The sequence below is a fragment of the Embiotoca jacksoni genome, unplaced genomic scaffold (genome assembly GCF_022577435.1).
Source record: "Embiotoca jacksoni isolate LCO1_2020_lvr unplaced genomic scaffold, fEmbJac1.0.p SCAF_8, whole genome shotgun sequence".
Taxonomy (NCBI): Eukaryota; Metazoa; Chordata; class Actinopteri; family Embiotocidae; genus Embiotoca; species Embiotoca jacksoni.
The window spans coordinates 13,383,197-13,398,915 of record NW_027185436.1 but is presented as its reverse complement, the minus strand read 5'-3'; the positions used below and the strand labels follow the sequence as shown (position 1 = coordinate 13,398,915).

At 40.4% G+C, this 15,719-nt stretch overlaps 1 protein-coding gene across 3 annotated transcripts in view; it reads left to right on the top strand.

Annotated features, from left to right (window-relative positions):
* LOC138191517 (transforming acidic coiled-coil-containing protein 1-like) overlaps window positions 1-15,719 on the top strand; it is a 19,799-nt gene extending 4,080 nt beyond the window's left edge. The window contains exons 1-13 of one of the 3 annotated variants that reach the window (XM_069138383.1): window positions 1,958-2,421; window positions 4,074-4,165; window positions 6,934-7,372; window positions 9,143-9,197; window positions 9,318-9,399; window positions 10,561-10,613; window positions 11,694-11,825; window positions 11,939-12,015; window positions 12,222-12,265; window positions 12,564-12,721; window positions 13,268-13,374; window positions 13,486-13,606; window positions 13,751-15,719. In XM_069138383.1, coding sequence (XP_068994484.1) covers window positions 2,315-2,421; window positions 4,074-4,165; window positions 6,934-7,372; window positions 9,143-9,197; window positions 9,318-9,399; window positions 10,561-10,613; window positions 11,694-11,825; window positions 11,939-12,015; window positions 12,222-12,265; window positions 12,564-12,721; window positions 13,268-13,374; window positions 13,486-13,606; window positions 13,751-13,819 — 1,536 coding nt within the window. In that variant the 5' untranslated portion in view covers window positions 1,958-2,314 and the 3' untranslated portion in view covers window positions 13,820-15,719. Of the gene's footprint in view, window positions 1-1,957; window positions 2,422-4,073; window positions 4,166-6,933; window positions 7,373-9,142; window positions 9,198-9,317; window positions 9,400-10,560; window positions 10,614-11,693; window positions 11,826-11,938; window positions 12,016-12,221; window positions 12,266-12,560; window positions 12,722-13,267; window positions 13,375-13,485; window positions 13,607-13,750 lie in introns of those variants that run through there. The other 2 variants (XM_069138382.1, XM_069138384.1) reach the window with 2 other exon arrangements.

Sequence of the window (15,719 nt, the reverse complement as noted above, 5' to 3'; positions counted from 1 at the left end):
GGCTCGCAGACATTTTCATCATGGCTGATTTATTCTTGGCTCATAATAACCACACATGCCACTATCAGTCAAAGTGTAATTGATGATTAAGCATGTGCATTCTTGCTGGATTAACTGACATCCAACACACATAACAGACAGGGTTGAGTATGTTTGATGCAATGGGTCTATTTATTTGCCGTGCTTGTTTCTAAATGGGTATGTGTGGGTTTTGTCTCTGTTACTCTGAGTGCTATTTGTGGTTTCATGGTATTATACAAGAGCTGATTCTTTTCTCTCTGTTTATTTTCTTCCTCTTCGTCTGTGGTCGTCTTACCTCTCCATCCCTGTCATATTGTCTCCCAGTCTGTTTGTGTTGTCTGTGTTCTTATCCAGAGGCAAGTTTTACAGCCTCAAGGTGTAGCAGGTTAAACAGTGTGTGCAGCTCGGGGTGTCCATTACGTCTGAGTTTTATGCTTGAAGGCCTTTGTTAGCTCCGTGTAAATCTTCCCCTGTAAAACAGACAGGTTTGTTCTCTCAGCTGTCCTGACTGACAGATAAGGGAAGAAGACAATGTTAGGAATGCTAAAGACACACAAAGAAACGTTTGAGATTCTAGTCCTGCCCAAAACTCACTTTCTTTCTCCAAAATATTCCCCTCCCCTTTATCTCCCTGCGTCTCCCACCCCCATTTTTAATTAACACTGTTTTCTCTCTGCCGTGCTTCTAATTTGCTCTGTTTTTCTGTGCACCCATCAGGTATTAAACAGGGCCTCTTTCTCTGTGTTCAGCCGTGTGTAACATTATGCGTGAGTGTGTGTTGGTGCGTCTGCCTGCGTGTCTCTGTGGACCAGCTCATTGTGATAATAGGGCTTCTGTCTTTCCTTTTATGTGTTTCATGTGTGGGCAGTAAACAGCAGGAAAAGGTGCCTCAAAATGCAAGTAAAAATGAAAAGCATCGTAACTCCTTCCTTTTATTCCTCTGTTCACCTTGTTCACAGTGGCCGCTCCTGTTATTAGATTAGTCATGGTCCATGTTTTTTTAACGAACACGGCTCATCTGGCCTAGATACAGAGAGAGAGAGGGGGGGGGGGGGGATGTATGAATGTAAAAGCCTGGACTTAGCGTTACATAAGCCATCCATGACCAGATTCAGAGTGTGTGTGAGCAGTGATGAGAGCTTTCAGCTGAATGACTTCTCTGACAGTGTGAAAGGTAGCTGGATCATTACTGCTGAATTTAGGTTTGTTGTATTGATTTGTTTGCTGTCTGGCCTGGATTTACTTAGTGAAAATAGGTCCTCAGTTAGTCTGGTCACACATCACGGCATCGACGGCTAAAATCTCAGTTCAGATTTGATCTGTGTCAGTTGTACGTATAAAGGAAACATTCTTAGTCCTTGTTAAAGCATCCTCTTATACATCCAGGACAAAATGAGCAGACAGTAATTCCTCTCTTTTTTTTTTTTTTTTTTTTAAAGTAAAGCTCTTTGTCACAGTTAGTCTCTCTGCTGACAAGTATTTCTTCAGTTCAGAGACAGAAAAAAAGCAATGCCTGTTTTAAAGCAACCGAAGTAATAAAAGCTGTCAAAACGTAGATAGTGAAGGCTTGACTACATTGTAATTTATGGTTTTAAGTAATATATCGAGGCTGTGATTTAGTTTAAAATGAGATTTATGAGGACATAATTTCATTAATTCAGGATTTTGCAGTGGTATGAGTTTGGGATGGAAATTTACCTCCTCCGTTTTACCCTGATCTCTTTTCATCTGCTCTCTCGGAGACACTTCGTCTGGTAGTTTGTCTGTCCCAGAGAAACAAGACTCTTTTTGTCTTTTAAAACATGAAACCTTGCCTCTCCTCTCCCCCCTCACAGTCGTCAAACTCCTGAGAGCAAGCGAACATGTGGGAGTGGGGCTGTTAACCAGCTGATCTTCCACCCAGACGGGGAGAGGGGAGTGACTACTGATGCTCCAGTAATCTGCACCGTGTGAGTCAGTGAGAGAAAAGCAGCAACAGAGGCAGCTGCAGCAGTGGGAGACACGTTTCTCTGTCACGAGCGTCAACAACGCAGAAGCCAGGATGAGAAAGCTGAGCGGCTGAGCGAGAGGAGGAAGTGAGACGGCTGTACAGAAAGCAAGGAGAGGAGGGAAACGGATCGACAGACTCCTTTTGACAGCCCTCTTCTTTTGCTGTTGAAAGGCTTAAAAACTGTGGGACATCAGCGAGTTCCCAATTTGTTTGACAGCAACGACAATCTAATCCAGAGAAAGAGGAAGTCAACCACTAAAGCTCAGAGGTGGCATCGGGTTTAGGACTCACGGCGTTGCAGGGATGTCCTGGTTGTCTCCGGTCCAGTGGGCCAAATGGACTTGGTCAGCAGTGACTGGGGGTGCAGAAGACGATGGGCAGCCCGCAGCAAAGGATAACAGAGAGGACAAGTAAGAGGGCTTGGCCATAGATATCAGTGTCGACGTTTGAAAGTGAAGACGGAAAGAGAGGCAGTCCTGTATTAGAGATCAAATCCGAAAGAAAAGCGATCGTTGAATGTGGGTGTTTGTGTGATGACTGTAATTTCCCCTGAGTCATACTGACAGGTGGTGGACACACAGAGCATCACATGCTGATAAACTGATTGATGCTGTGGTATGATCTCAGATTCTTTCCAGTGCTGTAGATCTCAGAGGCTTTGTCATTCTGTCATTGGCTAAAAACAGATTCTCAGTCCAAATACAAGCACTCAGACGACTGTTTTGTGAGTTGCTGCTGTACAACATCCTGTTATTTTGAGACGCTAAACGCTCAGGATATGACTGTCTAAACCTGTTTTTATGAGTGTGAGTGTGAGTGTGTGTGTGTGTGTGTGTGGGTGTGTGTGTGTGTGTGTGTGTGGGTGAGAGTGAGTGTGTGGGTGAAGGCTCTTTGGCAGTTTGGGAACAGTTGCTGAAAGTGGGGGGAAGGGAGAAAAAAAAAAGCCACAGTTTCCAAAGATTTTTTTTTTTCCTGTCCATTTCCAGTTTCTAAGTAACCATCCAAGATTGCAGCCGTTGGGGCCATCACTGGGATGTGATTCAGTGTATGTGAGAGCAGGGCGGGGGGCTGGGAGGGGGGGGGGGGTGAGTGGGTATGTATATTAGGATTAGCTCTGGATGATGTATAGAGCCCCAGAGTGTGTGAATGTGTTTGTGTGAGCTGGGTATCAGGGATGGCGTGTGGTCTGGTCTTGGCACCGGGAGCTCTGTTGTGCTGTTTTTCATTAGAGTGCGGACGTTTTGATGTGTGTTCAAGTGGCTGGGAACGGGCACAAACACACACAAACTCTCACTGTCGACGTCACTCCCTTCCTTTTTGTCTCCCCACAGTTTGGAAATAAATTTGGGCTGGGTGTCTAGGCAGCTGACACAGCAGACCAAAAGACTGTGTGTGTGTGTGTGTGTGTGTGTGTGTGTGTGTGTGTGTGTGTGTGTGTGTGTGTGTGTGTGTGTGTGTATTACTGTTGTGGGACACAGTGGGTCTGCATTGAGGAGCAAAGGATGCAGGTGGCCTTGTAGGGTTCCACTTCCTCTCCTCTCCCTTCCTCCAACTTCCTTTAAAATAGGAGCAGCTTGTTTATTTTGAGTCACTTTGAACTTTGAAATCTATTGTTTTCATGTCACTTTAAGAAAACAGAAGATTTATCTTGGAAAGCCATTGTTTATTTGTTAGAATGAATTTTACACTGCAGCACATGACCAAAGCCTTCATAATATTGTATTTATAATGATTAACATTTTCAGTGCTTTTGAGTCCTCAAATACAGTAGTGTTGTTTCAAAAGATGTTCTTCACCTTTAAAACAGAACATGTGATTTGTTTTTCTCATTTGCTTCAGAGCCCTTTGGGAGTTTAGTTGTTGCTGTTTTGTGTGTGTTTTTGTTTTTTTCAGATAACATCCCAAATACTTGAGCTGAGTTGTAGCTCTGTCATCTTTTTAGCCACCTTTCTTTCAGTAACAGTCTCTATCCGTTTTGTTTTTTTGTTATCGCTAGTATTTTATTAAATAGGCCGATCACAGACATGAATTAAATCAGATTTTTTTTTCCTCTCTCCCACAGTTCGGACTCTGAGGGCACCTTCGAGACTCCAGAGGCTGAGTCTCCATGTGTTGTGAATCTGCTGGGCCAACTGGACAACTCCAGCCACGCAGGTGAGATGGCCCAGCCGTTTGGCCGACCCAGTACTCTTTTACATCTATCACACCTGAATTGTGACGTTGGTAATACGACTTTCAGATAGTGGACTTTGTTTAACAGAGGGTTCTTCCAGGCACGTTCGACCGGGTTGGACCATTCATGACACAGCCGTCACCTGACTTGTCACTGATGGTAGAGAGAGGACTGCTGAGAGGATGATCAGCTGGCTTGGTTTGATCCATAGAGATAGACTCTTAATGCAGGTTTAACCCATTACAGTGTCTGTCTGAAAGAGGTGTACTCTAACACAATGCTGAGAAGCAGCAGCAGCAGCAGCAGCATCAGTTGAAGGCGTGGTTGGGTGTGGTTGAAAGTGGCTTTTGTTTCAAATGTATTCACAAAGTGATATCGGATTGTCCTGTCCTTGTTTATTACAACAGCAAATGTGGGGTTTTTTTATGCCTCTTTGCCAGCGACAGCATAAAAATACATTTTGCTTTTGACCGTATTTCACATTTGGTTGGATACTGAATTGGTGACACTAATATTGGGCGTCCATCTTGACACTCTGGTGGTCGTATAAATCTTCTGTGCCGATGGGCTGAAAATGTGTTTGAAGTAACCACGTTTTAGAATTTGTTTTTGTTTTTTGCCGCAACATCCATGTTTGAAGCATCGTCTGCTGTCATGGCAACAATTTAAGCAGAATCAGCTTTATTGGCCAAATTTCTTCAAAGTGTTCACTGCATATATTATATGAATCTTGACAGACATAACTGCAAACTAAAACTTAACTGGTTGGCAGTAGCATACAACTGCGAGACAGTAGTTGTAGTTTCTTTACTAATTTCGGTGAACTGACACTTAAATTGCAGTCGTAGTAATTACAATAATGTCTCATTCTGGTGTCCTGCTTTCACCCACACAGACACAAGTAGCACATATATAATGGTAATAGATGTTCCAGAGTGCATTTTCTGTGCAAAGGAACTAAATGTGATTATCTCCAATGTTTGCGAACTTAGTTTGTCCATCTCGGTCAGTGATCATTAAAAGTAATTGATTTTGAAATGCACTGTCCTGTAAGTGTTCTCAGATCAAATTGTTCTGTGTGGTTTGGATGCCTCAGCAATTGAAATTAAAAATGTTTTTACCGCAGCACATGGTAAGCTGTGAAAGACAATAACAGGGAGACTAATGTGTTTATCATTGCATCTATCTTGCAGACAGTATCTGTCTCGTTTTCATGCTAAAACAGTCACATGCTAAGTACAAAATCTGGGTTAGTTTCATAAATAAAAGATCAACTGTGTGGAGAAACTGATACTTGGGTTCCCTATAATTAGAAGACTCAAATGTTTTGGGGGAATCACTGCCTGTTCAGAGGAACAACCACATAGCACAAACCTGATTTACCATTGTACATGGATATGGATGAACCTTCGACAGCTATGTGTTTATTTGTAATTGGTTGCCTCTCACGGACTCTCTCTTACTTCCCCCTTTTTCTCATTTCCTCTTTTTTTGTTAAGTTGTGAAACTGTAATAAAAGCTGATGTTGTTTTTGTTGCTAGGCCACGTGGTGGTGTGTACTCTGCATGACTGGGTGTGGTTCCTTCTACATCTGCTGCTAGTCTCTAAAGGGCGTATGTGGTGTGTCTGAAAGTACCCAGATTTTGAGCAGACGCTCAAGATAAACTTACATTAATTGACCGCATGATGTAATAAGTCACACGTTAGTATTTGATCATGACAAACAATGTGAGAAACTGTTACCCACCGAAGCCGAAACAACAATGACTTCATTCATGTCGTGTGCTTGCTGAGAAAAAAAATACAGGAGAGGTGCAATGGCGATGTGATGGTTTGTTATTGTGTGTGTCGTTGTGTGACTTTTACAGTGGGGTGGAGAGGGGGGGGGGATTTTTTTTTTTCTTTTTTTTTTTTCTTTTCTTTTCTTCTCAGTAACAGAGATTCCTGTGTTTCAGCAGCAATGTGACTCAACAGAGACCTGCCTGCTGCTGTGGTCTTTAGTTAGCCATCATTGGGATGTGTGAGGACACAGGAAGTGAAGTTCTCTTGGAGGAAGCCAGCAGCCATTTTAAGAGAAGGAGGGTTAAATCTGTGACTGACAGATAAAATCTTAAGGTAGACAGAGGATGGAGATGTAAGGTTTTATGGTTTACAAGAAGCTGGAGTGGTTATCTGCTTTTATAAAGGTTATCAGGGTTATTTTCTCTTCTGCTGTTGGGAGCTGTGCTTCCTCATCTGAAAATCTGTATTGTGTGTGCCCCAGGGTTCTGTACAGGGTCATGTTTTTTGTTATATACATATATATATATATACAATTATTATTCTTTAAAAAAATGTAATTCAAAACCCACATGTCACTACTGGATGAAGTACTGCCTCCGTACCAGCATGTTAAGTGTCACTTCAGATTTTTCTAGTTGAAAACTGTAAATATTAAGGCCACTATGTCCCAAATTGAGATTAAAAAAAAAAAAATTACCTCTCAGTTCTGCATTTCTAGCTTTACCTGTCTAAGCAACACATCCCTGGATTGTTCACGAGTTGTCCAAAACTCTGTTACTAAGATTTGCATTTGTGTAATTTTTTGCTTTGTAGTTTTTTTTTCTCTTTTTTCCTCTTAAATCTCTGTTATACGTCTGTTACCTTGGTTTTTTTTTTTGGTTTGTTTTTTGTCGAGCGTTTGTGACAATCTGTCCTTAGAAGATGCTTTATAAACTTACTGACTTTTCCTCTTCTTTTTTTTTCACAGTTCTTCCTGATGTTACAAACCACTGCCTGGACAAGAACTCCAACCAAGATGTCAGTACAGCTCCATCCAGAGAGGTTGATTCTCTGAACAACCTTACCGGCTCCTCGCCTAACAACAACAGCTTCAGTCTGGATCAGAACCTGAATCTGACCCTAAGCACCAAACCTGGTAACGGAGATGGTCTCTCGCCTTCGAGCCCTCCGCCCCAGCCTCAACCTCTCCGGCCTCCATCACTGTCCGTCCTCTCCCCACTGAACAGACCTGATCCTACTGAGGTGGATGATGAGGCTCCAATGATGTCTGACTCCAGCCCTGACTCAAACTTAACCCTCAATCATGATATTTGTGTGGATCCTGATTTGCTCAATGGCAACATGAACTCTGACACCGTGCTGTCAAACACAAAACTGACCTGTGAGACCAACAACGCAATTATCACGTGAGTAGAGCATTATAGACACACAGTCACAAAAGCCATTACTCTCCAGTCATCAGTCATCCTTCTTCCAGTCAGTGGCCACAGTTACAAGCAGCCTGAAACTGAACTAATATGACTCACAGACTTTCAACATGAACAGGCGCTTTCTCCTTCAAAGGCTGTAAGGAACGGTAATGAATGGTCGCTGTTGTGCACAGTGAACCTGATGTCATTAAAGTGTTCCCATTTTAAACAACCATGGTGGCCAGCTGTGTACATTGAAAAGGCCTATCAGCTGTTGTTTCTCTCCTGCATATCCATTCATTACTCACCAGTGTTATTATACTTTATTTATATATACAGTTATTATATATATATATACATATATATATATAATAACATATATATATATATATATATATATATATATATATACATATATATATATATATATATATATATATATATATATATATAGTTTAAGAGTTCACTTTCTCTCTTAGCCCAGTTTCCATCCATAGATACTGATGTAGGACAGCCTTGACATTAGAGTTGTGTATTCATAGCTTCAAAAATATTTTTTAACAAAGGCTTTGTGTCTGCAGAAACATTTTTCTTTGAATGCTAATAAGGTGTTGAAGTGTCAAACAATGCCCTCTTGTGTTTCTTTTTCTTTTTCGCATCTCTATTAAATCTATTGACTATAGTTAAAAACGGAATACACACCTGCATTTAAATTTTGAAACTTAGCTTTTTGTATTGTACACAGTAATCAGCAACAAGCCATGAATCATGTTGTCAGCTTTTAGGGTCTAAGGCCCAGGGAAATATTTTAATATATTTTAACCCTTATTTTTTTTCCAACAAATAAGGCAAATTGAGCTTAATAAACAAATTTGTATAGAACACGAAGACATTTATATTACCTATCGTCTCAGTCTGTATGGAAACAAACAAGACAGACAGAAGAGCGGTTACTGAAAGAAACGCTCTCTTTATTATTTATTATGACATTGACAGATTTTCTGTTGTTACTCTTGCCACATAAAAATGGAGGAAAAAAAAGTATTTTGTACAATACTTTAGTTGACAGATTTAGATGTGTCAGTATTCTGTTATGATTCCTGGTTTAGCTGCACATTCTCAGTCATCTAATTTTAGTTTACCAAACTAAAATAACCCTGCACTCGCCTTGTGTCCAACCTAACCCTTGTCCCGTCCTCTCCCGTGTCTTTCCTTCCTTTTCCTTTCAAAAACCTGTCATTCTGTTTCCCCTCTCTCTGTGTGGCATCAGGACTACTGAGCAAGTCCATTTCCTCTGTGTTCTGTTGTAAGTACTGCATAACTGTGTGCAGAAGTCTGTATGTGTGTAACATCAGTTCTTTCTGTTTTAAATACATTTGCCCAACCTTAAATTCTCCAACAGTCTCGTCAACTGTGAACGTGGAAAAAAAAATTTAGCAATATATTTACAAAGTAGAATAGAGGGAGTGTTAGTGGAAACCATATAATTCCCTCTAACACTCTGTGCAAATGTTCTTGCGCTTGTTTCAATTTGGCAAACACACTGTCCATTAATCTGCTTTTTCTTCTGCATAATTCAGCACATTTTGCAGAGCATGCGAGCTCAGCACACACAAAGAAAGCTATATGGTCCAGCTGTAAGGCTTTCTGTGTCTCCTCCTCTCTCTCTTCTCATCATTACACCTGTCCTCATGTGCGCTCGTACACAGCTGTGATGTGGCCTGTGGTAACACTGATGTTGTTATTGACCTTCATACTCTTGTACAGGAACTCCTGTAAAGTACAGCAGAACAAGACGATGCAGGGGGACTTCAGCGAACAGGTGAGCGTGGATGATGTTTCTACACTTCAGTGTTTGAGCATCCTCTCACTTGTGGAGTAGCATTAGCTCCTGGAAGCTACATACAGTCAGTGTGGATGATTAAGTTTGCTGCTGTTAAAGGACGACCATCATGAAGGCCACGCCACAGACGAGGAGAAGCTGGCGAGCAGTGCCGTCGTCAAATCAGAGAAGGACCAAAACAGTGAGTAAAAGTATCAGTTAAGATTTATTCATACAACAATGTTTAGTTATTGTTAAGCCATGATATACATTGTTAGAGTAGTGAATAGTCATTAGTTATTCAGTTGTTCCTCAATGAAGGATTCTACTGTTCAGACAACTGCTAAAGTTTAGTCAGCATGCTTTAGCTTCCCTCTGAGCAAACAAGCAGCCGCACTCACTCAATACCGGGCAGTGACAAGGACACACACACACACACACACACACACATCATTAACTTGACCTATAATTTTGGGCTACATTGAAACGTGTTACTGTGTGAGTCATGAGCTCAGAGAAAGTTCAGTTGTTGATTACTGTGTCTGAGCAGAACTGTGTTGTTGGAAACGCGTTCAGAACGTAAAGCATATTCAGATGCTGCCGTCACACAGGTGTCGTCAGTCTGCTTAAGTTTAGATCTTAAATTCCTTGTCTGTATAATTTGTTCAGAGTTTGTCACCAAGACCACTGTTAAATTATTCTCGAAGTGGGACGTTTGTCTGTGCTCATATAAAATATTTTAAGTTTAAGTTGTGTACCTGTGAGCAGGATTTACAATGTCACAACTACTTTGGATTCTGGCCTAACAGACAACTTACATGAGCCTGCATTGCAAAGAGATTGACTTATTGACCCCAGAACAGACTTATTGCTGAATACTTACTTATTTATCAGTGAGGAAGGAGGCGTGGATGTTGATTTAAGACACTAACTGGAAAAAAAAAAAGCATTTTTTTAAAATATCTGCAAACATTTCTGAGGAGCTCTTTCAATCAGCCTCAGTGCTACAAATGTTGCAAAACAGTACATCACTGCATCAAGTCCAGTATCATGTGCATTTATTGTTTTGGGCTTTTTTAATTGTGAAAATCATTTTAGTGGCTTTGCAGGAAGATGAGATTTATGAAGCTGATACTTACGAATTCACATCTACAATATTACCGCGATCTGTTACATACAGTAAGCAATGAGATACTGACATCCTTAAAACAAGTGATACACTCTCATCCCAGTTCCAGTGAATTTAACCTTTGTTTTTGAAGATATTTGTATATATGATGAATGATAGTATATTACATTATAGGCCACATCATATTGTTTAACCCTAAGTTCTTCTTGACATGACTTTGTTCTTTTGTTCCAGCTCAAGACTGCCATGTTACGTCTACACTTGATGAGTCAGACTGTTGCTCTGCGGTGAGGCATTATTGCATTTGACCCTGGGATTCATTTTACTGTATGTACGAGGGCCAGATAGAGTCTATTCATCGTCGAACTGGCACGCTGTCATATATAGTGCATCAGATTTGATATTTTTTTGTCTTCATTACAAAACCTCTTGCAAAGATGATCCCACCAGGCACCACTAGGTGGAGCTGAAGTACTCTGACTGAAATGTCACTATCAACCTGAAAAAAAACTGCTTTGACAAGTCCAGACATGTGCCAGTGTGACAGGTCACTGTAAATATAACAGTGGCACTTTCACCTCTATCTCTTTCATTATGTACAAATGGGTCACTTTTACACAGTGCAAGTCAAGTGTGTTGTTGTGACTCGAAGATGTAACTGACATCTCAGTTTGGGTTTTGGAGCCGCCTGCATTACAACTAACACGGCAGCAGTATGATCTGATATGGTGACTGCACTGTGCTGTAGGACGGCACGAGGTACTTTGTGTGTGCAACCATGTTCATCTGCTCAGGTGACAGATGGATTCAGATTAGCATTCAGGAGATTACAATATGGCTGCCATAATCCAGGGAAGAGGCGAGAGAGACAAAAGGAAGAGGAGAAGAAGAAGAAGGATTGATATGTGTGAGAACGTTGATAGAAAGGCATGACGGGTATGAGGGGAAAGATAAGAAGGAGAGGAACTTGAAAGAAAGAAAAAAGAGAGACAAACGGAGCAGGAAAGTGTGGGCATACAGACACTGACAGAAATATATGTTCAGTATGAGGTAATTTGCAGAAAATTCTGCCAAAACAACCAACACTGTTTTGCATTTAACTCACTTGGAAATTACAGTTTTGTAAGAAGGTAGAAAAATCATTAGAGAACGCAATATTGTATCAACAACAAAAATATGTTTTTAGAGTAGAGAATACATTTTTTATGCATTATTGGTGAATGCTATTGCCAAAATGGAGACTGTGTTGTTGCTCTAAATACCTTTATAAATTCTTAAGAAGTTTTAGTGGGTGAACTCCTTACTATCACAGACTGTACAAGAAAAGATGAAGGAGAAAATGACTGATTCCCTTCTGCTCTCTGCAGTACGAAGACACATGCAAGCTGAAGAACAAATCAGGGGGAAGTGAGATGCTGAAAACGGGAAGTCAGGTCCTCGATTCCATCTGCATCAGTGAGACAGAAAAACAGGCAGTTCTCACCCTTATCAGGGAAGAGGTACGCACTTGTTACACTCATACAACAATTAGTATCTCATCAGTCTGTTTGTCTGTAGATTGCGAACAAGGTTTCATTTGTTCATAGAGGTCACAGAAAATCTCTTCTTTCAGATCATCACTAAAGAGGTTGAAGCCAACGACTGGAAGAAAAAGTACGAGGACTGCAGACAAGAAGTCGATGAGATGAGGTTCGAAAATGACGACACTACATATGGAGAGTAGAGCATCATCATGACAGCGGTCACATTTTTGAATGCAAAAAAAGGACCAACTTACCTCTTTCTTTTAACACTTTATAATATAATGATATCCATTCAAACTGTATTGGAAATATATTTGCAGTGATGTAAATGTAATTTTTTTTAAAACCACCATGTTTTATGTCTTATCACAGAAAGATTGTTGCTGAATATGAGAAGACCATTGCTCAGATGATTGGTGAGTAGAAACAATCAACTCAACATTGAAACTGTGTGTTCAGGGATTCAGAATAGACTTCTGTTTTTCCTCTATCCAAACATTTCACGTGTTGCTGTGATGCATTTTGTGTGATTTCTGTTTTCTCATACCGTGACATTCCTGATGTAGTGACAGTCGTCAACAGTATCCTGTTTTACAAAGAGAACAGTGTGTTCTCTTTATTTTTGAATTCAGCACTGTGTGTGTGATAAGGGCAATCTTTCCTACAGTCACTGACACTGGACTCTGTAATAATATCTCCTTCTTTTATCAGAAGATGAGCAGCGAAACAACCTGAGCTCCCAGAAGGATTTGTATGCAGTGACAAAGGAGAAGGAAACCGCCCTGGCAGACCTGAACTCCGTGGAGCGCTCGCTCTCTGACGTGTTTCGAAGATATGAAACTATGAAGAACACCCTTGAGGGATTCAAAAAAGTAAGCAGTAATACGTCTTGATTATTACTTGCAGGAAGCGTTAATTTCAAGTGCTAAAATGATCAGTTGATTGTAACACAAATTGGAGGGTTGTAAGAGGATTAAGGTCACAATAAAGTTGGAAGGTATCCTGCGATTAGGGGCAGTGGTCGTAAGAACACTAGCAGGGGTTCAGATTGAAGGTCACTCATTAATCTGGCCCTCAAATACTGTTCTCAACAAATGCCACACAAAAAGCCCTTTGATTAAAGCAGTTTATGCTCAAATCTTGACCCTTGGTCGACCCAGAACTGGTTCAGAGCAGCTGCTCCTGAAGGGAGACAGCGGTGTTGGTTATATTGGGCAGCTTCCAGGAGTAAATGTTTGTAACATAGGAATTCAGAAAGATTATGAAGCGAGAAGGTTAAGATTATTCCAAAAAAATATCAGTAAATAGTGTTAAAAGGTTCACTACGCTTTAGACAAATATTAGAATCATGTAAAGATATACAACATTTCATCTGCTTTCTCTCTCTCTGTATAAACAACACTGTGTTTCCTCTACAGAATGAGGAGGTGCTGAAGAAGTGTGCTCAGGAGTATCTGGCCAGAGTCAAGCAGGAGGAGCAGAGATACCAGACACTAAAAGTACACGCTGAAGAGAAACTAGACAAGTATGAGGAGATTAAAAAGAAAATTCTTACAACAAACTGTTGTAAATTCTCAATATATTTAAGATGGTCTAAGAACGTCTGTTAATTTCCCCCATTGCTTGTATCTTACAGGGCCAACGAGGAGATCGCTCAGGTGCGTTCAAAGGCGAGCTCGGAGAACATGGCGCTGACCGCCAGCCTGAGGAAGGAGCAGATGAAGAACGAGTCTCTGGAACAAGCCCTGCAGCAGAAGGTAATCCTCATCATGCTGCATACTAATTCGAGATTAATCGGTAAACAAGGAACACATCATTTAATACTATTTTGTTTGTGGTGTAATTTGGCACCCAGAGATTGGATATACTTTTCTTCCTGCATTGTTTTTTTTTTTTTTCAGAACCAAGAGATGGAGGAGCTCACCAAGATCTGTGACGAGCTGATTGCCAAAATGGGAAAAACAGACTGAGAGTGACTTCATGGGAATCCTCCAGTCCCAACCCTCCGGCCCCACAGTAATGCCCTGTGCATGCCCCCAGCCAACGGGCAGCTCTCGTCCTCCGCTCCTGCCCTGCATCTCAGAGCCTGCTTCTGTACAGATGTCTAAAGTAACTTCCTGTATACTGCAATTGCACTACGTGTGACCAGAACCTGGACAGTTCTGTACATGTTAATTATATGTGATCACCTTGTTTTCTTTTCATTTTTTGTCCCCATTATGAGGCCGTGTGAAGCCCTTGTGCTTTTGTCCATCATGCCAGTGAACAACAACCTGCTTGTGACTCAACTTAAAGTCCCAGCAGCTTAACAGCTAAGTTCCCAGCAACTCCTCCTCCAGGATGACATCACATTTAATGCAGGCAGGGATTTGTTTTGAAGTTACTTTTGGGCTTGTGCTTTGATGTTCATTTGACTAGGATTATTTTATACTGAAGCAACGGGCCATAAAATGTATTTTTCTATGAAGTTCACATGGATTTTATTCTAAGAGAGCCAAGCTCAGGGGTATTGTTTGGGACAGAAGGAGGTCATGGTTTAAGTGAATTTGCACAAGAACCGGTGGAAAGGATTTAGGATTGTTTGAGAAAACACAGTCCTCCATAGAGGCCTTGGTTTGTTCAGGAGTAACCAAGCTGCAAATAATGAATTGCTTCATCTTACTTACAGTATGGCATATTTGGGATTCTGGGCAATTCAAGTAGCTACAGAATGTTTATGAGTCACAGAGATGTATAATAACCTGACAATCATAGACTTTCCTGCGAGTATATACGTTCTGTGGCATTGTTTTGTTCGATGCACAAAATCAACATGTAGACAACTTTATCCTGTGTAAAAAACAACAACAACTAAATCAGCTTTACAGCTGTTATAAACAACTGGAAAACAATACAAAAATAGTGAGTATATATTTTGGTTTAGGATATTTAACATTATGCAATTAGCAAGTGCTGCTACACAGTATGTTAATTTTTTTTAATTTTTTTTTTTTAAACCAACACACTGTCACTGATTGAGTGTCCATTAATCATATTTACCTCTGACCATGAAGTAAACAAAGAGTCTGTCGCCTGTCTGTGATGATGTGAGCCTTCACGCCTGTATTTACAGCAATGCACTAGTTATTCCATGAATAAATCTGTTTCTTTGCATGTTTATTTTCACAGCTTTGCATTTCTCAATGCAGATAGTTTTCTTAACACACCAGTAAATGCTTGTTGTGTTTGGCACAGGGCTGTTGTGATTTAGTTGGTATGCCTTATTAAATGGGTATCAGTGAGAAAATAACTGGGGCCAATATGATACCTGAGTATTGGTTGTTATAAAAAAAAAAAAAAAAAAAAAAAAACTTGCTTCAAAACTTGCCTTTTCCTATCAAATAATTTTTCTTTCTATTCAACAAAATAAGCCAAATGTCTCTTTAAGACATCAATGCTTATTAAAGGTTTAATACAAACATTTTTGCCTCAATATAGTAGTGTAAAATGTGCAAATATTTGAATTAAAACAAGAAACATTTGGTCAAAGAAGCGAAAAGAAATTAACATTTAGTTTTAAATTTTGGGACTTTACAGTTTTCAGTACTCAGTTCTGTGGAGTCAGTCACTGTAGAGTAAGAAGCAGTAATGTGTGATAAGCAGCCTCGTTGCCAACAAGGGAATCCACTCATGACACAAACCCACTGATGTGCCACAGTTTATATTTGTGCCATTCTGATGTCATGTTCCCTCTTGTTACTGCAGCCCCCTTCTTTATTTGTACAAGTTTGTATTTGTGACTTAGAAGTGCCGATCTCACACTTGTTTTGAAGCAGCGTAAATGTGTGTGTACATTTGCCTGAATAAACATGAATATAATTTGTTCTACTA